This window comes from Ochotona curzoniae, unplaced genomic scaffold (assembly GCF_017591425.1).
Source record: "Ochotona curzoniae isolate NIBS_2020 unplaced genomic scaffold, NIBS_Ocur_1.0 scaffold_4505, whole genome shotgun sequence".
Classification (NCBI taxonomy): Eukaryota; Metazoa; Chordata; class Mammalia; order Lagomorpha; family Ochotonidae; genus Ochotona; species Ochotona curzoniae.
The window spans coordinates 29071640-29097571 of NW_024467118.1; the positions used below are offsets into that span (position 1 = coordinate 29071640).

General features: G+C 43.4%; 1 protein-coding gene across 4 annotated transcripts in view; it reads right to left on the reverse strand.

Moving 5' to 3' along the window:
- TEC (tec protein tyrosine kinase) overlaps positions 1 to 25932 on the reverse strand; it is a 110459-nt gene that overhangs the window by 67979 nt on the left and 16548 nt on the right. For all 4 annotated transcript variants that reach the window (XM_040966371.1, XM_040966372.1, XM_040966373.1 and 1 more), the window contains exon 2: positions 907 to 1092. In XM_040966371.1, the coding sequence (XP_040822305.1) occupies positions 907 to 1044 (138 nt within the window). In that variant the 5' untranslated portion in view covers positions 1045 to 1092. The remainder of the gene's footprint in view (positions 1 to 906; positions 1093 to 25932) is intronic.

The following is a 25932-nucleotide window of genomic DNA, read 5'->3' on the forward strand; positions in this document are numbered from 1 at the left end:
CCTCAGAAGCAGTACCATTCTGTCCGAATTGGGGAAACTAAGCCACTAGGAAATCAGTAGGATTGAAAGGCAGAAGCAAAACAAACAAAAAACAAGTAAAATCAACTTCTGAGGAAGGCACTCTAGGGGGAAAAAAGGAGAATTAAAACCAACCATCAGGCTCACCAACTATCCACTGTAACCATCTACACCACGGCTGTGGTCCCCCACTGGCAACTGGTTTCTAGCCACTCCTGGAAACAACTCAAGAATGTCTCCAGCAGGGGGTGGCGTGGCAGGACTAGAAAATAGCACACCCAACCTGACAGGAACAAAAAGCAGGCCAGAGAGGGTCGCACCTTCACACACCTCTTCTAGTGGTGGAAACAGCCACAAAAAGTGACAGAAGCCAGGAGCTGGCTGAGCATGCCCCTCCCTGCACCTCAGACTCAAGGACCAGGTTTGGTGGCCTCTAATCACACAAAAAGTTGAAAAAAGTCTGCTTTATGCCAACTTCAACAAAGTACTGGGTCTACCCAATCACTTAGTAATGAAGAAACACTCAAAGCAAAGGACACAGACAGTTCATACAGGTTAAGGAAGACTTGATACACAGCACAGTGGGTTATGGAAAAGATACACCTGTCAGATTGCCTAAGATTCTAAAACTGACAGATGACTTTATGTTCTAATTGTTCAATAGAATGATGTAAGATAACTACCGAGACATACTAAATCCCTTATGTTAATAACCTTATGTTAATATCTATCCATAACCCAAACTTTATCTTTCAACTCCAATGACAACACATCATTTCCTTAAAGTCATTAACCCAAGTTTATTCTACAAGACAAAGAGGAGAAGGGCACGATCAGAAAGAAGAATCAACCCAGAAAGCACCAGGGTAAGCTGTGTCTGTCTCCTACCTCTGCTCGACCTTCATAGTAGGTTAACATTGACTTTGTAAGGACAAAAAGCCTCTCTTTGTAGTTCAGGGGTGATGTCTTCTTTTTCTGCTGCGATCTTTTAATAAGAATTTCTTCTAGAATAGTGTTAAAACTCATCTCGGTCTTCTGGTCACTCTTTCTTCTGCCATTGAAGATCCCAGTATTCTAAAGTAAGAAAAAAAAAAGGTTAAAATACGACATTTAAATTTTTCAAGGCTGTTGCCCTTCAAAGTTACCAAATTAAGCTTTACTCTCAGCTGGAGCCAATCAATGTTGTGTTCTGTGCCTGCATCGGAAACGCCCACAGCACAAAAGCTCAATCCCCCCTTCCCCAGGCGCCATCCTGCTCCTCCGCAGCCCGTCATTTCATAAGAAAATCTAGTCAAGGCTTCCCGTGATGTGATTCATACCTCCCAAGATCCCTTCACTTTCTGGTACATTCTTCTGCTATGTAATTGCATCAAATGAATATCTCAGATAGCAAAGAACACCACACAACCCGCATGGCTGGTTTATGCTAGCATTTCAGCTGCTCCATGATCTCTGTACACAAAACAGATGATCACATAGGCATGGCAGTCCCTTGAACAAAATGAGTGACCCACAGTGCTGAACATGATTCACAAGATTTCTATCAAGCATCCTAGTCACCAGAGCCTCAGTGATGTTCGCTTGTCCTTGGCTTCTAAATCACAAGCGAAAATGAAACCCATCCAATCCCAGCTATCTCAACACAGCCTGAGTCCCAGCTGGATGAAAAGATCCTCAGGTGCATAAAGCATACAAGTATCCATGGCTAGACTAAGCCCACCGACAGCACAATGCTTTCCAGTGACTTTTTAGACTTTGTATAAACAGCCAAAGACTACCAGATAATTGAGAAAAAGATTATAACAAATTCAAGATCAAATAACAAATGGGAAAAGACAAGCTTGGAGGAAACAAAGATTGTGCAGGGAAAAAAGGAATGCTTTAAAAAATCACAACTCAATAACAGAACCAAGGATAGACAAAGTCATGATACAGACAAAATCAGCAAAGAACCCAACAAAAAGGGTAGCTACCAGAAATCACAAATAAGAGGACAGGAATTTAGCCCAACAAGATGACAACATCTCACATTGGAATTTCTGAGTTCAAATTCTAGATTGGCTCCTGACTTCCAGCTTCCTGCTAATGTAGACCCTGGAAGGCAAGAATGAGTAACTGGGTTCATGTCACCTACATGAAAACCTGAATTGTCACATTCCAGCTTTTGCTTTAGCCCAGTGCCAGTCCTTGAAGGCACGTGAAAAGTAAACGGGAGGATGGGAGTTTCTCTCTCTCCCCCGCCCCACCTCTCTCTCTTTCTCCCTCTCTGACTCTATCCCCATTTCTTTGCTTCAATCCCCAACTCTCTGCCTCTCAAATATATTTAATTTTAAAAATTTAAAAATAAAATGGCACAAAACAACTATCACAGCACTTCTCATTCAGAGTAGAATGTATAAAGACAGTGTGATATAATCATACAGTGAAATACTGTGTGACAATAGAGAAGGATGAACCACAATTACAGGGAAGAAAATGGTCAAATCTGAAATACATAACATTTGGGGAAAAGCCTATCTTAACCAAACTTATAGCACATGTCACCATTTACCTACAGTTTAAAGTCGGGCAAAGTTCAACCCCACTGTTTAGGAGTGTCTATTATCATCTTTCAGAAGTAAAGCCACATACTGCCTAGTACCTTTACTTCCCAATATGCTAGTGATCCTCCCAAAGGCATTCTTAAAAATAAATTTAAAAATGAAATACAAATGAAAATCTCAATAGAATAATGAGAATAAAGAGTTGAGGAAATCTCCCAAAACATAAAGCAAAAATTCAAAACAAATAAGAGTTGGAAAGAAAATACAATAAAATCTGAAGACTCACCCCTAAGTTCGTCATCTGAAAAACAGTGTGAGGAATCAATTAAAGAAATTTAAGACAACTTCCCCAAACTGAAGATTATTTCCAAATTGGAGCAACATTAAATCAATGCACATCTCATAGAATTTCAAAGCAATGAAAAAAAAACAATTTCAAAACAATGAAGACAAACGGAAAACTTAGCAAGCTTAAAAATCACTTTCAGGGAAAGGAATTTGATCTAGTGGTTAAAATGCCCATCCCACACGTCAGTGTACTTGAATTTACTTGCCAACTCAAGCTCCTGATCCAGCTTCCACAATACAAATCCCAGGTGACACTGATGATGATTCCAGTAACAGTATTCTTGCCACCACACTCCCATAAAATTTAGTGTTTTTAAGTCAATTTCACAGAACGAATCAAAATTCATACTAGCAGTCATCAACGGTAACATTCAAAACTTAAGGATAATGGAGAATGTCCAGAAGAAAATCGATTTCTCGTCTAAAATTCTATAGTCAGCCAAAGTATTGACGAAGTGATAGGAAAATAAAGACATTTTTCTTTTTTTTTTAAGATTTATTTATTATATTGGAAAGGCAGATGTACAGAGAGGAGGAGAGACAGATATTCCATCCGATGATTCACTTCCCAAGTGGCCTCAATGGTCGGTGCTGCACAGATCTGAAGCCAGGAACCAGGAACTTCTTTCAGGTCTCCCACATGAATGCAGGGTCCCAAGACTTTGGACTATCTTCAACTGCTTTCCCAGACCACAAGCAGGGAGCTAACATTTTCCCCAAATGTTATGGGAAGTGGAACTGCCGGGTTTAGAACCACGCCCATATGGGATCCCGGCACATTCAAGGCGAGAATCTCAACCAGTATGCTATTGCGCCGGGCCCAACGACATTTTTCAAATGCTTAAGGCTTTAAATGTCTTAAATCCTATTAAACCTTCTACACACACACACGCACACCCCAACATTTGAGGATGTAACCCATAAAAATAAATAACAGGAAGACACAAAACAGAATCTAGGAAGCAAGAGTTCCAAAACCGCAGAGAGATAAGGAGACTTCCCAAGGACAGTAAAGGAAAATCTAAGACAAGTGACACAGAGCCACAGGCTCAGAGATCATCTGGTCCAAACAGAATCAAGTTGGAAGACTCTTGGAAACAATTTTTGTAGGTGAAACTGAATGTATAAGGAGGAGATAACAATAATTTACAAAAACTTAGCCAATTTCTAAAAACAAAATAAAATAATTTTGGGGAAAACAAAGTATGGTGTCAAAGAGGAAAAAAGCATACTATTATATGTCACAGAATCCAGCTATAAATAACACCTGCTGCATCATAATAAGGTAAACAGTAATGATCTAACTAGTAAAACAAATATTTGGGGGGGTTAGAACAGGAAGTGTGCTTCTGTGTGGGTGTGTAAGCACACGGAAAGGCAGCTATATCTTTGGTGACAGGAGCAGTAAGGGTAGGTAGAGGAAGTCAATAGAGAGCACCTAAAATTCAAAGAGAGAGAGATGTACCAATGTAAGCATACTACTGTGAAGCTGTCAGAAAACAAAATCATAACCAGTTGAGCTGTAGATCTAGTAGGTTTGTATTGATTTTCAAGTAAGGAGCAGCCTCCATTCTGTTTGGTAAAACAAGAGCTCTTACTCAGCAATGGCAGGATCAGAGGTTATAGGAACAACTTTTTCACAGGGGTTAAAACTGGGAGTACTTCCAGATGACAATGACTCAGGATGAATGGAATCCCCTATATTCATGACAAGCTGATCTGCTTTGGGCTTCTACCTATTTCCTTCCATTTCAGTTGGATCATACAACACTCAGCATGTGTGTCTTCAATGTACTTTGTCAACAGTAGTACTAAAGAGCACGAAAGGGCAAAAGCGAGAATCAGAAAAGTACTGGAGGTTAGCAATGTAAAGGTATATATTCCTTACTCTCCTACTCTAACTCTATTCAAACCATAAAACACAAAAGCCAGGAGAAGATAATCCTGTCTGAAATGAAACAAAGAGAGCCTTCAGCCCTCAGCTACAAACTGAAATAACCAGCTGACAAGGAAGGAGAAATCAAGATATGGAGAAGGCTGAAGGGTAGACTGTCCCAAAAGTGGAAAAAAAAATCAATATTCTGAAACGCCAATCCAGTGAATATTATTAATTAATTCTCTGCCTATGCCTGTGGTGCCGGCATTCCATTTGGGAGCTGGTTCTGGTCCTAGCTGTTCCACTTCTGATCTAGCTCCCTGCTAATGGCCTAAGAAAATAGTTGGGGATCATCTGAGGCTTTGGTCCCACATACCCACATGGGAGATCCAGAAAAGGCTCCTGGCCCTGAGCTTCAGACTTTCACAGCTCTAGTCACAGCAGCCAGGGAACTAGCAAATGGAAGATATCTCTTGCTTGTCTTTCCCTGTCTGTCTGCATCAATGTGCCTTTAAAATATATCTTTTAAAAACACAGAAATAAATAAATAGGCAGACCAGAGAAAAAGCAGAGATTATTCACAGAAAATTATCTCTAACAGGAAATACTATTAAAATCATTGTGGGCATCATAATGAAATTGACTATTTTAAAGTTACTTTTTCAAAAATAAAGAAATGGTGGGCCCAGTGTGGTGGCCTAGCGGCTAAAGCCCTCGCCTTGACCGTGCCAGGATCCCAGCAGCCCAGCTTCCCATCCAGCTCCCTGCCTGTGACCTTGGAAAGCAGTCGAGGATGGCCCAAAGCCTTGGGACCCTGCACCTGCATGGGAGACCTGGAAGAAGTTTCTGGCTCCTGGCTTCAGATTGGCACAGCACCAACCGTTGTGGTCACTTGGGGCGTGACTCATGGAACGGAAAATCTTCCTCTCTCTCTTCCTCTCTGTATATCTGACTTTGCAATTAAAAAAATTAAAATAAGTCTTTAAAAAAATAAAAAAATAAGAAATGGTATTACATGCTTAGAACAAAGCTTAATTTCTTCATTGGAACATACTGCCTTATTACATGGAATCATGAGCTTATCATATTATGCATGCTTACAACTTTAAGAAATTGAGCTTATTAAATATCAAGCTTTTAGGGAAATACAAATAAAAACCACATTGAGGTTCCACCTAACTCCAGTGAGCATGGCCTACATTCAGAAATCTATTAACACCTATTGGCATGGATGAGGCAGAAAGGTATCTTACTCCATTGCTGGTGGGAGTGTAGGCTAGCACAACCTCTATGGAAGCCAGTGTGGAGAGTACTAAGAGAACTGAAAATTGACCTGCTGTTTGACCCAGTTATCCCACTCCTCAGAATATATGCAAAGGAAGTGAAATCTGAATATGAAAAAGTGACCTGCAACACTATATTTATACCAGCACAATCAACAATAGTGAAGACATGGAAACAACCCAGATGCCTGTCAAAAGAGGAATGGCTAAAAAAATTGCAGTATAATACTCCAGTTTCTCTTCAGAGCAAATAAATTTTTCGCCTTTTACTAAAGAAACTGTGGTACATCTACTCTATGAAATACTGCTCAGCTATTATGAAAAATGAAATTCTGCCACATGCAACAAAATGATCTCAATTACAGACCAGCATGCTCAGTAAAATAAATCAATCCCAAAAGGATAAATATAATATGTTCTCTTTGATATGAGACAACCTTCATGCAAAATACAAGATCAAGAGATACATAGGTGAACATGTATATACATATATTCGTCTAGAGGAACTGTATAAATGCAGGCACATATACCTTGAAGTGAAGATACACTGCGTCGTGCATCTCTCCTTCTGAATAAATGTTGGACTCCCAATGAAACTGTTGGACTTTCTATCATTGTGCATACCTACAAGGCATGATACACTTAAATAGAAGAATGACAGACTCATGACTGCTGTGAAAGACTATACTGTACTATTGTTATAAAATAGGGGAAATCGGTGTGATGAGGGGGGCTACGGAGGGTGGAAGGGGAAATCCCTGAGCCTAAGGAACTATATCATTAAAAAAAAAATTTAATGCACTTTGTGGCAGATGGCTTTTGGTCCCCTTTCACAACCACCACACACACAGACACACACACACACACACTCTCTCTCTCTCTCTCTCTCTCCCCCCCCCCTTTTTCCTGGATATATGAGCTAGAGATTATATTTTTCAACCTTCTATGCAACTAGCTGTGATCATTTGACTAAATTAAGTCCAAAAGAGTATGTGCACAAATGATATGTTTCTTCTGGGTTAATTTCTACTAAAAGTCAACCTATTTCCAGAATCAGCATTGTGGTGTAGTGGGTAAAGCCATCACCTGCAACATCAGCATCCAATAGGGTGCCAGTTCAAGTCCCAGCTGTTCCATTTCCAATCCTGTTCCCTGTTAATTGCCTGGGGAAGTCAGTGGGAGATGACCCAAATGCCTGGACCGCTGCCATCCACATGGGAGACCCAGAATAAGCTCCTGGCTATGTCTGGTATAGTCATGGCCATTGTGGCCATCTGAGCAGTAACCAGTAGATGGTCTGTCTGTCTTTCTTTTTCTCTCTCTCTTTCTCTGTGTGTGTGTGCATCTGACTCTCTCTCTCTCTCTCTGACTTTCAAATAAATAAATAAATCTTAGTTTAAAAAATTTTAAAAATTAGCAATAAAATCAAGCTACTTTCCATGGCTTAGCTCATTCCCTACTTTTTCACCAGCTTAAAAGTATGAATGGCAGATTCAACTTGCATAGGCACACGAGACATGACCAGGGTGAGTTCAGGGGAGGAGGGGAATGAAACTTGGTCCTTCAGGGCTCCAGGAAGCAGGGCTGTCCTGGTAGCCATCCACTCAGAAGAGAGAAATATACTTCTATTTTAATTTAGAAATTACATGATTTCCTCATTAAGTGGCTTGATCTTTACTCTGACAGACTTACTTGTAAAATCTGATAAAGCATTCTAATATTTTTCTATTCTTTTTATTATTTTTCTTCTAGTTTTTTTAAAAGTATGACCTTCCTCAGAATGATGCTTAAATTTTCTAATATGAATGAAGGAAGTAAAAAATTAGCATGTATTTTTCTCAGAACAAATAGTAAAATTAATGTTTGATTCACCCTCTAAGAACTAACATTTATTACCTAATGATGCTAAAGATAAATAAGCAGTTTTTTACTTTCTTTCTTAAGGAAGAAAAACCTGAATCCTACTGTTTCCTATACTAGTAATTAAGAAATTTAAGTAGAACCATTTAAAATGTCAATATTCTGGCACAAGTTCTCCTTAAATGAGGCTATTTCTGATATAAAATTAATGCTGCCTTTTGCTTTTCAACAATAACAAGCAGAACAAAACAGGAACATTAAGTTTCTCAAGTGGGCAAAGTGATTTTTCAGTTCCTTTGACCAGAAGAAAAACACAAGAGTAAAGAAAAGTAACTTGAAGCAATGAGAGAAGCAAATACCAACGTGTGCTTCTCGGCTATCATATTCTAACTACTTTTCAGTAAGAAACATTCATCTGTGTCCATATGTTCTTTTCATATTGTTTAAAACAGAAAAGGAATCCAAGTTATCATCCTATTCGTGGTTTTTTTTTCCCAAATAAGAACATTTCTTCATAAAATGTGTCAAGAACAAAAACAGCAGAGATTGAAACAGGAAGAAGGGAGAGAGATTTACAGTCTTAAAAGATGTCTCAATCAGCTGGAGTATATACAACAACTGCAGCAACCCAAATACCAACTGGACATTGATGATATTAAGGTTTGTTAACATGAAGTGTTTGATGGGGCCACTGTTCCCTGTGACAACAGCAACAGTTCAAGTCCCAGCTGCTCCACTTCTGATCAGTCTCCCTGCTAATGTACCTGGGAATACACCAAAAGACAGCTGAAGCGCTAGGGCTCCAGCCATCCCCCTGGGAAACTCTGATTGAGTTCCCAGCTCCTGCTTTCACCTGGTCCAGTGCCAGATGATGCAGCCATTTGGGGAGTAAACCAGAAAATAGAAGATCTATCTATTTCTGTAGGTATCTCTTCCTCTCAGTGTAAGTCTGCCATTCAAATAAATATTAAGATAGTTTCAGGGACTCAGAACAACAGCCTAGTGACTAAAGTCCACATCTTGCATGCACTGGGATTCCATACGGACACTAGTTCATATCCTGGTTGTTCCACTTGCCATCCAGCTCCCTGCTTGTGGCCTGGAAAATCAGTCAAGGATGGCCCAAACCTTGGGACCCTACACCTGCATGTAGGGTACTACCCAGAAGTAGCTCTGGACTCCTGGCTTCAGATCGGCGCAACTCCAGCTGTTGCAGCCACTTGGCTAGTGAATCATCGGGTGGAAGATCTTCCTTTCTGTGTCTCCTTCTATATATCTGACTTTACAATAAAATTAAATAAATCTTCAAAAAAAGATAGTGTCAGGTGTTTGTTTGGGGTGCATATATTTGTGTATGTGTGTGTGTTTGTGCATAATAATACCATTGTATTGTTATCTTTTTATTATCCTTACCTTTTAGACATTTATATGGAAAAATCTTCAGATTGCCTCATCACCCAGTGAAGGAAGGGTAGGTGGAAGTATAAACAAAATCAAATTGCTATTGAGCTGATAATTATTGAAACAGAATAATGAATGTAAGATATTACTTTTTCCACCCTATTTTTGTTTGTTTGAAATTTTCCATACTGGGGTGGGTCTCAGGACAGAGCGTCTCATGCCTGGATCCCAGACAACAGCCACCATGTGCACGTGGTGAACTGTCCCCAGGCCTGCCTGGGCTCCAGGGGCTGCTGCCTCCGGAGTGAGTACACCGAGGGGGGAGGTCTCCATGACTGGGCAGGTCGGGACCCACCCTCCGCCTTCATTGGGTGGTGAATGGGATTGGGGAGGGGCGCAACCTTGGGCCTGGGAATTTAAACTTCCAGCAGCCTCTCGGCTGCTGGTGGGTCTCAGGATGGGGCGTCTCATGCCTGGATCCCAGAAAACAGCCACCATGTGCACATGGTGAGCTGTCCCCAGGCAGCTAGTGCACCACTTGGTGCCAGGCTCTGCCTGCTGGCCGCCCGGCCAGGGAGCTCTGGGGTTTTGGTTCTTTGAGTCACAGCTTAAGTAGCTCCAGATTGAACCCGTTGTGCTCCTAGGACACGAAGCATTCGTAAAGATTCCCATTGGCAGTAACTCTTCCTTTGTAAAACTTGTAATCACTGAACAATGCTGACCACCAAATACCAGTCCATGCAAAAGTTATGGCTTCAGACTTGTCCTGTATAATTATATCATGTTACCTGTCATGATGATGGATCAGGAGAAAGGTCACATTAAGCAAGCCATTACATTAACTAGCACTCAAGAACCATAACCAGGGGTAAATTCTGTGAGGGATGTGTGGGCCACATCCTATGAAAATTCTAGCCCCACTGGTTAGCTCAAGAGTTGGGGTAGTGATAGACTAAGCTAAGTGTGACCAAGGAGCCTGCCATCAATCACAGGTAAAGGAACCCCCAATAGTCTGGACTGGTTAGGGCAGCAGCACCCAAATGTGCATCCTGATTAGGGTGTGGGGTGGGCCATGCTGCAACGTTCACCAGCTCATACAAGGCCAAACGGAAGGCCAGACTACGCCAGACACTGGCCTAACCCCAATGGCATGTATGAGAACTGGGTCTGGGAGTGGATCAAGTGGAGGAGCCAGGGCAACTCCCCTGGCAAGTCATAGCTCCCGCTGGTGAACATATGGTCTAGACCTGGGGGTCGGACAAGCTGGGCAAAGTAGCTCCAATAGCTGGCAAATATGTCAATTGGTAATGGAACAGGGTAGATCAGGCAGGACTGAGCAAACCTTAGCCCACAAGCAAAACTAGAGACCAGGACGGAGCACAGGTCATGCCGAGCTAGGCTCTTGTACCTACTAGTCTGTGTGAGCCAGGAACGCTAAGCCACAGTGTCTACGGCAGAGGTCAGGACAGGTGAGGGGCTGAGCCAAGCTGAGTCAGAGCAACCACTGGCATGCAAGTGATCTATGGCTGGGAACAGGCCCGGTTGGGGAGCCAAGCGGACAACCCTAGCTGGGTTGAGGTTCCCACCTGTAGGCCCCGGTCTCCCAAGGGTTAACTCCACAGCTTAGCTTGGTTCTCAAGGTGTAACAGGATGGGCAATCTTGGCCTGATATATTTAGCCCCTGGCTTGACTGCATTTTCCCTCCTTCCTGCTTCCCCCTTTTGCATGCCCTTGCATGCCCTTGGGGGGAGCTTAGGTATAGCTTAAGCATTGGGAAAATCCTGGGAGGGGCCAAGCAGACTATATAAGAGCAGTTCGACTTTGAATAAAGGCTTCACTTCACAAGAATGAGCCTCTGTGTGTTGTGTGTGTTGTCTGTCTTGTCTGTCTCTTAACCCTAGTCCCTCCGCTCGGCTCAGGGTATGTGGTGACGCGGGCGTTGCCAACACCCACCAAGGGGCTGCATTCTGGTCGGGAAGCAGTTGTAGTCTCCCTTGGCACAAGTGTGGACTGCGATAGGATGCACCAAGCCAGGCCAGACCCCAACACTCTCTGGTGTCCTGGACCGGGATAGATGTGCGATGGACTAGGCAAGGTCTCAACCCCCTACTGAGCCATGTGTGAGCCATATGTGGGTATAGACGAGCCATGGCTGGACTGAAACATCCAACAACAAGAACCAGCTTGGGGGCCCGGCGCGATGGCACAGTGGTTAAGGTCCTCGCCTTGCACGCCCGGGATCCCATATGGGCGCCGGTTCTATCCCTGGCAGCCCCACTTCCCTTCCAGCTCCCTGCCTATGGCCCGGGAAAGCAGTCAAGGACGGCCCAAAGCCTTGGGACCCTGCACCCGTGTGGGAGACCCGGAAGAGGCTCTTGGCTTCGGATCTTTTTTTTTTTTTTTAAGATTTATTTTTATTATTTTTTTATTGGAAAGGCGGATATACAGAGAGGAGAGACAGAGAGGAAGATCTTCCGTCCAATGATTCACTCCCCAAGTGAGCGCAACGGCCGATGCTATGCCAATCCGAAGCCAGGAGCCTCTTCCGGGTCTCCCACGCGGGTGCAGGGTCCCAAAGCTTTGGGCCGTCCTCTGCTGCTTTCCCGGGCCACAGGTAGGGAGCTGGAAGGGAAGTGGGGCTGCCAGGGATAGAACCGGCGTCCACATGGCATCCCGAGCATGCAAGGCGAGGACCTTAACCACTTGTGCCACCGTGCTGGGCCCATAAAAATAAATATTAAAAAAAAAAAAAAAAAAGAACCAGCTTGGGTCAAAGGCCAATCAGGAAAAGAAAGTCATTGTTCCTGCTATGACAGGAGGTGAACTGAATAGAGCTGGCTCATCGACCCACTGGTAAGCATGAAACCTGGCATTGGGAGAGGTTCTGATGGAGGAGCCTGGGCAACTGATCTGGCAGGACACAGACCCGGCAGGTAAGCGCAAGAAACATGATAGGAAACAGCCCAGAACAGACCATGGAAAGTTACCCACAGGAATACAATTGGCAGGGGTCGGAGGAAGATCAGGCTGAATCTGTCCACGTCATCCACTGGTAAATCCAAGCACCAGAACAGTGTGGGTTGAGCCTAGTTCAGTCGCAACAAAGACTAGTGCAAAATACGGAATTCCAAGGCGAGGTTGCCTGTGCCAGATATGACTGCAGCACCCATTCAGCACATGTGAGAACCAGGAAGGGACGGGGCAGAGCCGGCATGGGAATAAGGAGTGGTTCCTTTGCTGGATAGCTTCTCCCACTGGAGAGCGTGAGCTGGGATGGGGGCAGACCAGACTAGGCAGGGCTACAACACCTGTGAGCCTCAGGTGGACTAGATCAGGGAAAAGCCAGGCTAGGCGGATTATTCCTACTGGTACAAACAAAATTAGAGTGGGTGAGGGTTGTTTGGTCTTAGCCATAGCATCAGCTGCAAGAAGGTGGCACTGGGAGCTAGTTCTGTCAAGTCAAACCACAGGACTACCTGGAGAGTGGATAATCTGGGAGTGGAAGCAACCTGGGAGGGAAATAGTCTGTTCCCCCCTCTTTTTTTAATTTTAATTTTTTTTGATTACACTGCATTATGTGACACAGTTTTATGGGCACTGGGATTCCCCCCTCCCCTCCCAGGCTCCTCCCCCTTGGGTTACCACTTCCACGGGAGGGCATAAAACTAGGACAGCGGCTGGGGTGGAATGGGGTGTGGGACAGACTGGACTAGTCTGCTACACATACTGGCTAACCAGGGTAGGGGGCAGACCTGGTGGGGGTTATTGTGAGTCGCTCCAACTAGGCCGCAGCTCCCACTGGTTCTGACCAGGCTGGACTGCAACAGCCATTGGTTCCAGTGGAAGTCGGGGCTAAAAACAGAACCAACCAGCAATTGCAACCACCAGCTGATTGGGGCAATGCACTGTGCCAGGCCCTGTACTTGCTAGCACATACCAGAATCTATTTTGAGAACACCTCAGACAAAGTTTCTTTGGAGATCTCCCCAATCAAAATGCTGGACTCAGAACCCTAAAAAAGAAAAGAAAGAAGACAGAACAGATCAACCAACCATCTCAGCTATATCTTGGCAGCGAAATATGGGTCAAACAGAGGCTCTGATGGACTATGTCAACCAATGGATTCTTCAAAAACCTCACAGTGCTTGGAGTGTCAAGACTGGCAGCGATTCATAACTGTTGAAATACCAAAACCACCTGAGCAAGAACCTCAGAGCGTACCCTACATCCGGGACCTGGGGAGGGTGGGAAATTGGGTGGGCCTTCTCCCTTTTTACACACCTTTAAACATGAAGGAAACAATATGAAAAAAAAAAGTCTTACTTTCCTGTAGCCCTTGAGCCTTTTTACCCTAATTAACTATGTAAAGATTGTCAATAAAAATTTTTTAAATTTTTTTAAAAAAAGAAATTTTCCATACTGAAAAGATTTTTTAAAACACATGTAATGGGGCCTGGCATGGTGGCCTAGTGGTTAAAGTGCTTGCCTTGAACGCAACAGGACCCCATATGGTCGCCGGTTCATGATTTTTCACATCCCATTCCTCCAATATTTTGAAATCGTTGAGAAAGAAAACAGGGGCCCAGCATGGTAGCCTATTGTCTAAAGTCCTTGACTTGCATGCACCAGGATCCCATATGGGCAATGGTTCATGTCCAGGCTGCTCCCCTTCCTTTCCAGCTCCCTGCTCGTGGCCTGGGAAAGCAGTTGAGGATGACCCAAAGAGTTGGGACCCTGCACCTGTGTGGGAGATCCAGAAGAAGCTCCTGGTTCAGCTCCAACCATTGTAGCCATTTGGGGAGTGAAGCAGCAGATGGGAGCTCTTTCTCTCCGTAAATCTGAATTTCCAATAAATAAATAAATACATCTCTAAAAAAAACTTCTTTAAAAAGCAAGCAAGAAAGAAAAAAATGGAGGAAATAAAATTCAACTAAGTCAGGGGCAGGTGTATTAAACAAAGCAACTGAGACTCTGCTGTGGGTCACCTGCAGACAGAGGGAGTGCCTGGGTTCAAGTCTGGGCTGCACATCCAACTCCGGCTTCCTACTAATGTGTACCCTGGGAAGCAGCTGGCGATAGCTCAAGTATCTGGGTCTCAATTAAAAATACTAATTTCTAGAAAACATTCTCATACGCTTTTTGTAACAAAAATTGTAAACTATATTGAAAAAGAATGTCAAGGGAAAAGGCTTCCAGCTTAGTGGTTAAGACAGCGCCACTGCACGATGGAATACCTGGGTTTGAAACTCAGCTTTGGTCCCTGGCTCCAGCTTCCTGTCAACACAGCCCTGGGAGGCATGGGTGATGACTCAAGTACTTCTTGAGTACTTCCTGCCATCCACTGACAGATCTGCATTGAGTTGGCCTAACCCCAGTCATGGTAGGCATTTAGGAAGTGAATCAGCAGATGAAAGCACACTTATTTGCTGGCTCGGACGTGCTCACTCTCCCTCTGCCTTCCAACCTTTTTAAATGTCACAGTTATAAGCCACACTCTAACTACTATCCAGATAATGTCCAGACACATTTTCATATGCCCTACTCATGACAAAGTAAATTACGTACTTCACTGCTCTTTTCTCTATCCATTATTGTCATAACTGGGCCAGTATTCAAAAACACAAAATCACTGCAAGTTCACTGACATCCCTCCCAATAAGAGTTGTGGTCTATATTTCCTCACCATGATTCTGAGTGGGCTTGTGGCTCCTTCAACTAAAACAGTACAACAGAAGTGATACTAGCAACCTTGGAGTCCAGGTCATACAAGGCCAACTAGCTCTGCTCTGTTCCCCTAGGTTATTAATAACTAAGTTCCTCTGGTTATTTGGACAGCTTCTCTTGGAAGTAGTAGGAACTGGCATTTTAGCCTGGTTAAGACCCCCACAGCCAGCATCACACTGTCTCTGATTCTAGGTTTGGCTCCAGCTTCCTGATCCAGACCCTGGATTACAGTGATGACAGTTCAAGTAATGGGTTTCTGCCTCCAATGAGGGAGACCCGGACTGAGTTCTAGGCTTCTGGTCTGGCCCCAGCACAGTCCTGGCCTAAATAACCCCAGCCACTGCAGGCAAGAGTTTTCTGCCTTTCTCACCCCCTCTGCCACTTTCTCAGTCTCTCTGCCTCTCAAATTGCAAAAAAAAAAAAAAAAAAAAAAAAAATGTGGGGGGAAGACACAGCAATCTATTCAATGTAAAAGAGGTATATACATACAGACTACCTTGAAATCATCTAATACCCCTTAAGAGTCATGCACCACTTCAATGGTGAACCAATGTAGGAACAAAATTTCGATATATGTCTAGAGATATGTCAATATGAATAAAAGTTGATGCTCTCATTCTGAGCTTAACAATTACTGCCTTATAAAAGGCACATGAAAAGCTTGGCACTGAGGCATAGGACACTGAGCTGCTGCTTACAGTATCGGCATCCCATCTGGGCACTGGTTCAAGGCCCTGCTGCTCTGGATCAGATCCAGTTCCCTGTTAATGTGCCTGTGACAGCAAGGGAGGATGGCCCAAGTGCTTGGCCCACTGTATCCACATGGGAGACCTGGAAGAAGCTCCTGGATCCTAGCTTCAGCCTGCTGTGGCCTATCTGGAGAATGAACTAGTGGGCAGAAGATCTCTTTATCTCTCCTTCTCTCTCTAATTCTGCCTTTCAAATAAATAAATAAACAAACAAAACTGGGGCTGGAGTGGTGGTGCATCAGGCTAATCCTCTATCCTATGGTGCCAGCATCCCATATGTGAGCCAGTTCATGTCCAAGCTGCTCCACCTCCAATCCAGCTTCCTGCTGATAGCCTGGAAAGGCAATGGAGAATGGCTGGAATCCTTGGGCTCTTGCACCCACAGGGGAGAACCAAGAGGAGCTCCTGAATTCTGACTTTGGATTGGCTCAGCTCTGGCCATTGGGGAGAGAGTCAGCAGACAGAATATCTGTGTCTCTCCTTGTCTCTGTAAAAATCTGCCTTTCAAACAAAACTAAGTAAATCTTTAAAAAAAAATAGCCTATTTTTTCAAGTCTTTTTTTCTTCTTTCAAGTGAAAAAAAGAAAAAAAAAGTGGCATGATCTGGTACACAGAACATACACTGCCTAAGACACCTTAGGTGTTCAAAAATGATTTTCTGTATGAAGTAATAATTTCACTTTATGCAAGCCTTGTTGGTACTGACTTGAGAAGTCAAACATCAAACATTGCAGAGCATGCACATCATGTTCAGAATGTGCTTCACCAGCTTCAGTTTCTCTTGCTGTCACTGGACAGACAAGGGAGAAGCCTCCTACTTCAAAAGGACACCCATTTGCACTTGATACCAGCAGTCTCAGAATCATATACTAACAGGATGCCTTTTTTCAGCAAGAAGCTGCTGAAGGCCAATCTTGCCCAATTTAGGAGCCTCCTTTTCCTGGGGGGAGGGGAGGGGTGGAAGATCACCACTTACTAACCCACAAGAGGCCCAGGCAGAAATGTACCAAATGATGCAGTTTCAACTAAACTCTCACCTTGCTCAACTGACAAGTTGTTGTCCACCACTATTCTAATTTCCTGGTAAGATAAAAATGGGCCTCATGGTCCAGAGAAATTTCTCCTGGCTGACATAAGTGGGGGCAAAACTCACAGACTCGGAGGGTCTTCTGATATCAACCACGAGATGAGTGGACTGAAGCTGATCTTTAACGCTATCTTTAGTACTAGAACTTAAGTTATTCTGTGCAGCTTGCTACCCTAGAAACTGCTTATTGCCATGTGATGACGCCTATAAATACAGAAAATCAACCATGCAGAAGGTGACCCTGGTAAATATATCTTTCAATATATTTACAACCCAAAACTTAGGAACCAGCATTGTGGCATAGCAAGTAAAGCTTCTGCCTGCAGTGCTAGCATCCCATATGCCTCATGTCCCAGCTATTCCACTCCCTAAGCAGTAGCCTGGGAAAAGCAGCAGAAAGTGGCCTGAGTACCTGGACCCCTGGAAAGAGTTCAGGTTCCTGGTTTCAGGCTAGGTCAGCACTAGCTGTTTTGACCATTAGGAGATTGAAAAGTGTGTGTGTGTGTGGGGGGGGGGGTAATTCTTTCAAATAAATAAACATGCTTAAAATGCTTAATATGTCTTTTGATAACATGGGAGAAGCAAATATTGCCCTAAATGTTTTTCCTAATGTCACTTTCCATCATCTTAATTCAGCAATTAGGTTATGATTCTACTATGCACTCTGAAATGTTTTTTGTAATTGTGTGTTAAATTTGGAGCTTCTCAAACTCCAGGGAATAACAAACAAACTTTCAAAAGACTGATGGGAAAATGAAGTAAAGAGTAAGTAGAGGTGGGAAAAAGGCCTTTTAAATCTATACATAATTTTTTTTACATAATGATCATTTTTCATAGTTTTTGGAGATCTCTCATATGCATGATTTCAAATTATGTTGCATCAGAATAAATTAATATGTTTTCTGATATTTTTAAAGATTTATTTTTTCTTTATTTGAAAGGCAGAGTCCACAGAGAAGGAGGGAGAGATAGAAAGACCTTCCATCCATTGGTTACACTCCAAATGTCCAATTGGGGCTGGGCCAGGCTAAAGCCAGGAGCCAGACACTCCATCCTGGTCTCCCATGCGGGTCACAGGGACCAAGTACCTGGGCCATCTTTTGCTGCTTTTCCCAGAGAAATTAGTGAGGAGTCAAACCCACACTCATGAGATGTTGGTGTGAAGGTGGCAACTTAACTGACTGTACCACACCCCTGCCCCCTCACTAATTTTAAAATATTCAAATACTTCATTGAATAGTAATCTCTTCTGATTAGATCCATATCAGTTTATCAAATTGAAAACATTCTCTAATACTAATCCAAAAAGAAATTAGCTTATGGGATCATGAAAGATGGTAGAAAATATTACACTATATCATCAATGGAAGTTTTGATGGAAACTGTAAAAATATTCTACTTCTTACATTAATATTTACCAATAATTGAGTAAATAAAGCTCTGGCAAATTCATTTTTATGTGGGCTAAGCTAGGTAGCTACTACTTTCACCGGTTTACCCAAGAATTGGGAATATAATAGACACATAGGTAAACAGGTAACATAATCCTTGGTCTATACCTATTAAATATTACTATCACAATCTCTTTTGAAAATGATTAAGCTTTAGAGTTCTCCTTCCATATATGACAGAAATGGAAATATCATGTAAATAATAGTATTCTCACAGGGACAGGCATTGCAGCTCACAAAAATATAAACTTCTGCCTGTGCTGCCAGCATCCCATATCAGAGCACCATTTCAAGTGCTGGCTACTCTGTTTCTGATCCAGTTCCTATTAATATGCCTGGGAAAACAGTGAGAGATGGTCCATGTGCTTAGTCTCCGCCACTCATGTGGGAGACCAGGACAGAGTTCCTGACTCCTGGCTTCAGCCTGGCTCAACCCTGAACATCCTTGCCACTTGGGCAGTGAACCAGCAAATGAAAGATCTCTCTTTTTCTCTGACTCTCCCTCTCTTAGTCACTCTGCCTTTCAAAAGAATAAAAACAAATCTTAAATATATACATATATACACATAATACAATTTAAACAACATATGCATAAAAAATTTTCAAGGGTTTATACATACCTTCCCAATACACTAAGTTCCTCAGTGTACCCAGCTGATTGTGCCAGAGGAACAGAAAATGCCAACCGTCCCACATGGCTTCACACTGAAAGCACTGATGTCCCACCTTCTCTGTTCAAGCTCTGCTTCTTGACTCCATGATCTTTTTGCTACACTGCATTTATCTGTCTCAGATGGCTAAATATAAGCAGGATCCTGATGGGTATTCTTTCAATGTTACTTCTACCAAATCAGGAAGTTCTAAAGGCACAATGGTGACGGGGTGGTGTTCTGTTCACAGAATGAATTACACAAGTAGATACTACTGTTTTAAATTAGCAAAAGAACAAAATAGATTCATGGCAATTGTGCAAAAATGTTCCAAGGCTGTCAATATGCTCTAAGTGCCACAAGAACAGAAACAGTCTGAGTGCCCACTGCTCAATCTTTATCTCCTAAAAGAGTTTTTCCACAAACTGGGTACTTATTAAATGCCTGATAAATGCCTCCTTACTCAGAGATGAGATCCCACCTGGATTTAGATTTTACCAAAGTGAAGAGGCAGGAAGATGAACAGGAAAGGAGAAAAAACGTATTGGTTCTGAGAAGCAAATCTTGAACCAGAGAAAGCATTTCACTGGATTACCACTGGAAACAGCCTAGAATGGAAGTTTGGCTCTGCTCCTTGAAGACGTACACATAGGCACATTGCTCAACCCTCTCAATTTGCTCCCTAATCTATGTAACACAACTATTACCACTATGTCATAGAACTGATGGAAAACTACATAAAATACTTTGCATGTTATGTGGATTACAGTACTCAATGTCAGTGACAATGGGAGGTGTGAGGCTGATGCCTAAACCAGGTTTATCGTACTGATTATACTGCCATGCCCCGCAGTATCTCACTCAAGCTGCTTAGTCTCCTCACAGTTTGTCAATTTCAGGCATTTCAAATTGTGCCTTCTAATGAAAAAAAAAATGGAATGATACTAGAACTTATGAGCAAGAAGAGCTGGGTTGTGGTTCCAGTTCTGCCACCTACTCACTAGGTGACCTTGAATGAGTCACCAATTTCCCAGACCTGAAAATTATCTTGTTATCAGCTCTGTCCATGCCCAAGGCAGGAGGTACAAGAAATACCGTGAGAAAAGGTGGAGGTGTAGACGTAAGAGCCAATCAATCACTCCACACCATTTTGGTCTAGAGGACAAAAGGAACATCCACATCCCTGAACAAAGCTTCCACAATCATGTTTTTTTGCAACACTAGAACCTGTAGGATGATAACATGTGCTCATAACAGATGATAAGCACAGTAACACTGGTGAGCCATACCCTCTGTAGTCGACACAGAAACCAGCAGTATGTCCAAAAAAGATGGCATGTGCTTACTGCATGCTTGCTAAATAAATAAATGCACGGACAAATATATTTGAGAAAGTTCAGGTTACATAGCACCAAAATGCTTTCCTGTGTGCATTTCTTGAAGTCTTCAGTATGAGAATAGGCTCTGTGAATCACACACAATGTATTTCCCAACCACATGTGATCTTAGAATTCATTTTATTTCCTTTGAACCCTATGTGCAACACCTAAAGTTGTAGTATTCTCAAAACAGAGTTTGAAAAAAAAATCTTACGCTTTTAAAATTCAAGTCATTTTTATTATCACAAAATAAGCAAGCTTTCTTATAATTTATTCATAAAGCAATCAGAAATTTGAGTACTTCGATTCATACCTATTATGTAGCCATTGTCTCCCGGCATTCTACCTCATTAAATCTCCCATCATCAGACACAACCTCACTAGTCTGTCTCCTAAGCAGCATGCATCCTAGCCTCAATCCTCTGGTCCTCACCCTGCTCCCTCATAACCAGTCTGTCCAGAAGATCATCTCTTCTTCCACTGTCTCTTCCCTCTATAATCCTTTGTCTAATTATGAACTGCTACCTGAAAAAAAATATTTATTTCAAAAGCAGAGAGAAATAGAGATCACATTTACTAGTTCACTCCCCAAATACCCTCACCATGTAAGGTTAGGCCGGAGCTGAAGCCTGGAGCCGCAGGTCTCCCACGGGGGTGACAGCAACCCAGCTACTTCACCCAGAACCTTCACCTCTGACCCCCACAAGGTTTGCATTATCAAGCAGCTAGAATCAGGAACATGATATGGGATTTTGCTAGCTCAGCCATCAAGGCAAACACAAGCCCTTGAACTTTGTTACCTGTTTTAATTACTCCCTCTCCCTGCTACCATCACCCCAACAAAGCTTTCTTGTTCTGTGCAATACTATCTCTCACCTCTCCCTTTTATGATGCAGACTGTGTCCTCTTGCATTCTTCCCCTTGGATCCTTCTTAGCTCACTCCTTAACCTCAACTGAACATAACCCTATCCAATCCAACATGGGCCCCTGTGCCTTTCCAATCACCTGTTTCTCAATGCTAGGTGAAGAGATGAGCACATCACGCCTTTTCCTATCCATGCTTTTGCCAGCATGTTCTCTCTGCCTGACGTGGGCTTCTCTCTTTATCCATTTGTTGAAATCCTATTAATTTTTTCAAAGCTGATTCTGGTAATCTCTTTTATGAAGTTGCCTTTATTGGGCCCAGCACAATGGCTCAGTGGCTAATGTCCTTGCCTTACATGTGCTGGGATCTGCATGCCAGGATCTGATATGGGCACCAGTTCATATCCTGGCTGCTCCACTTCCCACCTAATTCCCTGCTTGTGGCCTGGAAAAGAGGTAGAGGACAGCCTATAGACCCGGAGGAGGCTCCTGGGCCTGGCTTTGGAACAACTAAGCTCTGGCCAATGTGGTCACTTCTATCTCTCCTTTTCTCTGTAAATCTGCCTTTCCAACAAAAATTAACAAATCTTTTTCTTAAAAGTTGCCTTTATTTCCTATTCCCACCACAATTAACTATTCCCATGAATGATTCCTCCAGGCAACTACACAGTTAGTTATATGAACACAAAGATAGGAGAGTTAGGAGAGAGGGACATGAACCAGGTGAATCAATCAAGGAAGAATGACCAAGAGAATGGCTGCAAAAAGAGTGACCATAAGGATACTTGCATGGATAGCTTGAACCCTAAAGCAGAAAGGGTTTTTGCAAGAGAAGTGATGTCCTGAGTAAAGCAAAGGGGATCCAGCAGGAGGCCACAGCAGACAGGGCTGCCGGGAAGGGAGTGTTTTCACCCTGTGAGGAGGCCAGGGTGTGGAAGAGTTGATTCACAATGGAACAATGCTCTCAGAGGACCACCGGAAAGATTTGGGAAGGAAGCCAGTAGCGGGATGGGAGTTCAGAATCACAGAGGGGGTTGAGAGTGCAGAGGAAGGCAGTTGATCAGAAAAGCTGAGATAACCAAGAATAAGAAGCAAGCCTGGCCTCAACTGACTGAAATCCCACATGGCTACAGAGGCCACAAGAGTTCAGTGTTCAGCAGTCTTTGATCATCATTCAAAGGGTAGGTCAACGAGTAATTTTTGTAATGTTTATGAAGAACAGATTTCTCAAATGCTTTACTCACAGCACATTCCTGGACCCACCCAGATCCATGTGTGTGGCCTATGCCATGGAAGCAGGCAGGAGGAGTAGCAGGGAGGAACTGGGTGTGGACCTCCTTTCTCTGAAATAGGGCTCACAAAAGAAAGAGCAAGCTGAACAGAAACAGTGTGTACAGGGACCGAAGTCCTACAGGCACCATTCAGGCACCAAGGGCCAAGAGGCAGCAGGCTCATTCAAAGCATAGACCAAGAACGGCTGACAGAGAACCAAAATACTCATTTTCTGGAAAGTCTGTATCAGGCCAGGTACTTTCAAAAGTAAATAACTATATTGAAGCAAACAGAAAAGAATGTAGTAGGGTTCACATAACCAAGAAGTGTTAGGATGCTCCAGCAATAATTAAAACCCGGCTATCAAATAACGCATCTGTATTCGTGCCACTGCACACTGCTGCTCCTCATGGTATGATGGCCTCAGTCTCTCCCACTGCCAACAGCTTCCCCTCAGCACAGAGAGATAGTCACTGGGAGTTCCAGGTTACATCACTGTGGCAGCTAAAAATCTCAGTGCCTCTGTTTGCTCATTGTATAATGGGAATCATCTAAAAGCACCTATCCCCTATAGTCATGTGTGAGGATTAAATGAAATAATGCACATAAATTCCAAGTGCAATACTTGATACAACAAGTTCCATCAGTGGTAGCTATTATTAGCAAAAATAATGACTATTAGTATTATTTTTGAGTATGAGTACCACTGAAGGGTTCAGTTGTGACTTGGTAAAGGAGACAGCCTTGTCAGCTCTCACATAATCACCTGTGGGTCAAGGTTCTTTAAGGGCAACTAAGGACACAAGACATAGGCCACAGTCAGAGCTGAGACACCAATTCAAATCAGTAAACGTGACAGGTACCCATCGTGCACCAGCTCTAGAAACACAACTAGGAACTCTGCAGGTGAGTGGGACTCTTTGACACTATTTCTGAGAAGAGGTTGGCAAAGGCTGATCTTACACTTTCAGAGGGCACTAGGTTCCTGCTAGGCCGATCACAGAACAGTGTAATGAATCCAGCCTCTGGACTACTTCAAGATACAGAAGGATCACAACTAATGCCCATCTTATTCTGAAAAACACGTCTTAGCAAAAATTAGCAGAAACCATCTTTTCCTTTAACAACTTTACTTTCATCTTTCAAAAAACTGTTAGAGTAAATAAGCCAATAAGAATTGTGCAGCATATAACCTGTACAACTATACTTAGCAGCCCTATAATAGGCAAGGAAAACAAGATGGGGATGAGTCAAGGGGTGGAGGGCAGACAGCGGTCCAAAGACCTTTGGGAAGAAAGAACACCTTTTGTGCAGAGATGTGCTGCTCAACACAGAAGTCACTCACAAGTAACTGGGCACTTGAAATGGAGTTAGTGCAATTCAAGAGTTAACTTTTTAAAAATTTATTTAATTTTTTAAAAATTTGAACTTAGGAGTCTGGGAGGGGTTCAGGCCTTGGGGTTGGGGGAAACTGCAGCTCCCTGCAGTGTGGCAGCTGTGGGGGGTGCCCCTACCGGGTCGGACCCAATGCTGGGGACTCACGCCAAACACACTGCCGGAAGGCAGTGGACGAGTCCTTGGCTTCCCCCAAGACCCAAGAGAGTTCTTCCCTCAGGGTAAGTCCACCATGAGGGAACTTGGGAACTGGGTTAAAATTCCTAGCTCCGAGGACAGGAGGTAAACTGAGTAGTGCTGGCTCATGAACCCACTGGTATGCGCAAAACCTGGTACTAGGAGGGTTCTGATGGAGGAACCTGGGCAACTTCTTTGACAAGACAAAGACCCTGCAAGTAAGCGCAAAAAGCATGGAAGGAAATAGCCCAGAAAAGGTCATGGAAAGTCTCCCACTGGCATACATTTGGCATGGGTCGGGGGCAGACCAGGCTGAATCAGTTCACATCATCCACTGGCAAATCCAATAGAACAGGTCAACCAACAACCTCAGCTATATGTTGGCAGCGAAATACTGGACAAATGGAGACTCTATGATGGATATGTCAATCAGTGGATTCTTTAACAACCTCATTGTGCCTGGAGTGGTGAGATTGGCAGCGATTCATGACTGGTGAACTATCAAAACCACTTGAGCAAGGATCTCAGAGCATGCCCCACATCGGGGACCTGGGATGGGCGGGAGACTGGGTGGGGCTTCTCCCTCAATATTCCCTTTACCTTAGATATATGAATAAAGATTTCTTTTAAAAAGATGTATTTATTTTGTGCAAAGAGGTACCTGGTAAATATGTAAATCGGGATATTAGTAATGCTCTTTAGTAGCAATTGTGTTTAATCTCACTTATTCCTTACAAGAATACTACAAGTTAAGTATTCCTAGTATTCTATATGGAAAAAAGAAATTGAAGCTAACAGTCATTAATGAACATTGTTCAAGGTCTGTTAAAAGACATATTTAAACCTTACTTGTAATTTATTTCATACTCTGTACTCATGCCACCTTGTCATAAGATATTAGAATACAAATGAATTATATGAAAAAAAAATTCCTAGCTCTACCCTGCTGCTAAGATCTTGTGGCTGGGTGAGTTTGGGAGGGGTTCGGGCCTTGGGGTTGGGGGAAACTGCAGCTCCCTGCAGTGTGGCAGCTGTGGGGGATACCCCTGCCAGGTCGGACCCAATGCTGGGGACTCAAGCCAAAGACACTGCCAGAAGGCAGTGAATGAGTCCTCGGCCTTGGGCAACCAGTGCACCAAGTGCTGCCAGGCCTTGCCTGCTGGCCGCCTGCAGTGAACTCTGGGGTTTTCAAAATATGTAGTTGCTGCCTGGGGACACTCATGACTAAGGGCAGTTTTAGTGTAGGTGAGAAGTGAATTTTGGGTGATTCCCAGTGACAGGGTCATGAAAGTTTCAAGCATGCACAGGGATTGAGACCTGGTGGTTTGGAGGGAAGTATCCAGAAGATAATTTGGGTTAGACAGATTCACCAGCCCAATTAGGAATCCAGAGATGGGCTGTTAGTATAGAACATCTCTGATAGCCACACACCAGCCCACACCAAAGCTATGGATGGAGGCCTCTTTGGCAATGTTAGGTACCATTACCCGTGGGTGGTGGAGTAGTGGAATGGTCACATTTGGCAGGGTCAAGACACCATCCAGCACGCAAAAGAACTTGGGTTGGGGGTAGATTCATGGGGTTGTGTGGGCCCAACCCTGTGGAAATACAAGTCCCCCACTTAGCTCACAACTGAGGTTGCAATGGACTAAGCTAGGTGTGACCATACCACCTGCCATCACTCACAGGTAAAGGAACCCACAACAGTCAGGGCAGGTCAAGGCAGCAGCACCTGAATGTGCATCCTAAAACAGGATGTGGGGTGGGCCGGGTTGCCACTGGGAAGGGACAGAGTGGGCAGGGCCGAACAAACCTTAACTCGCAAGAAACAACAGAAATCAGGTTGGAACACAG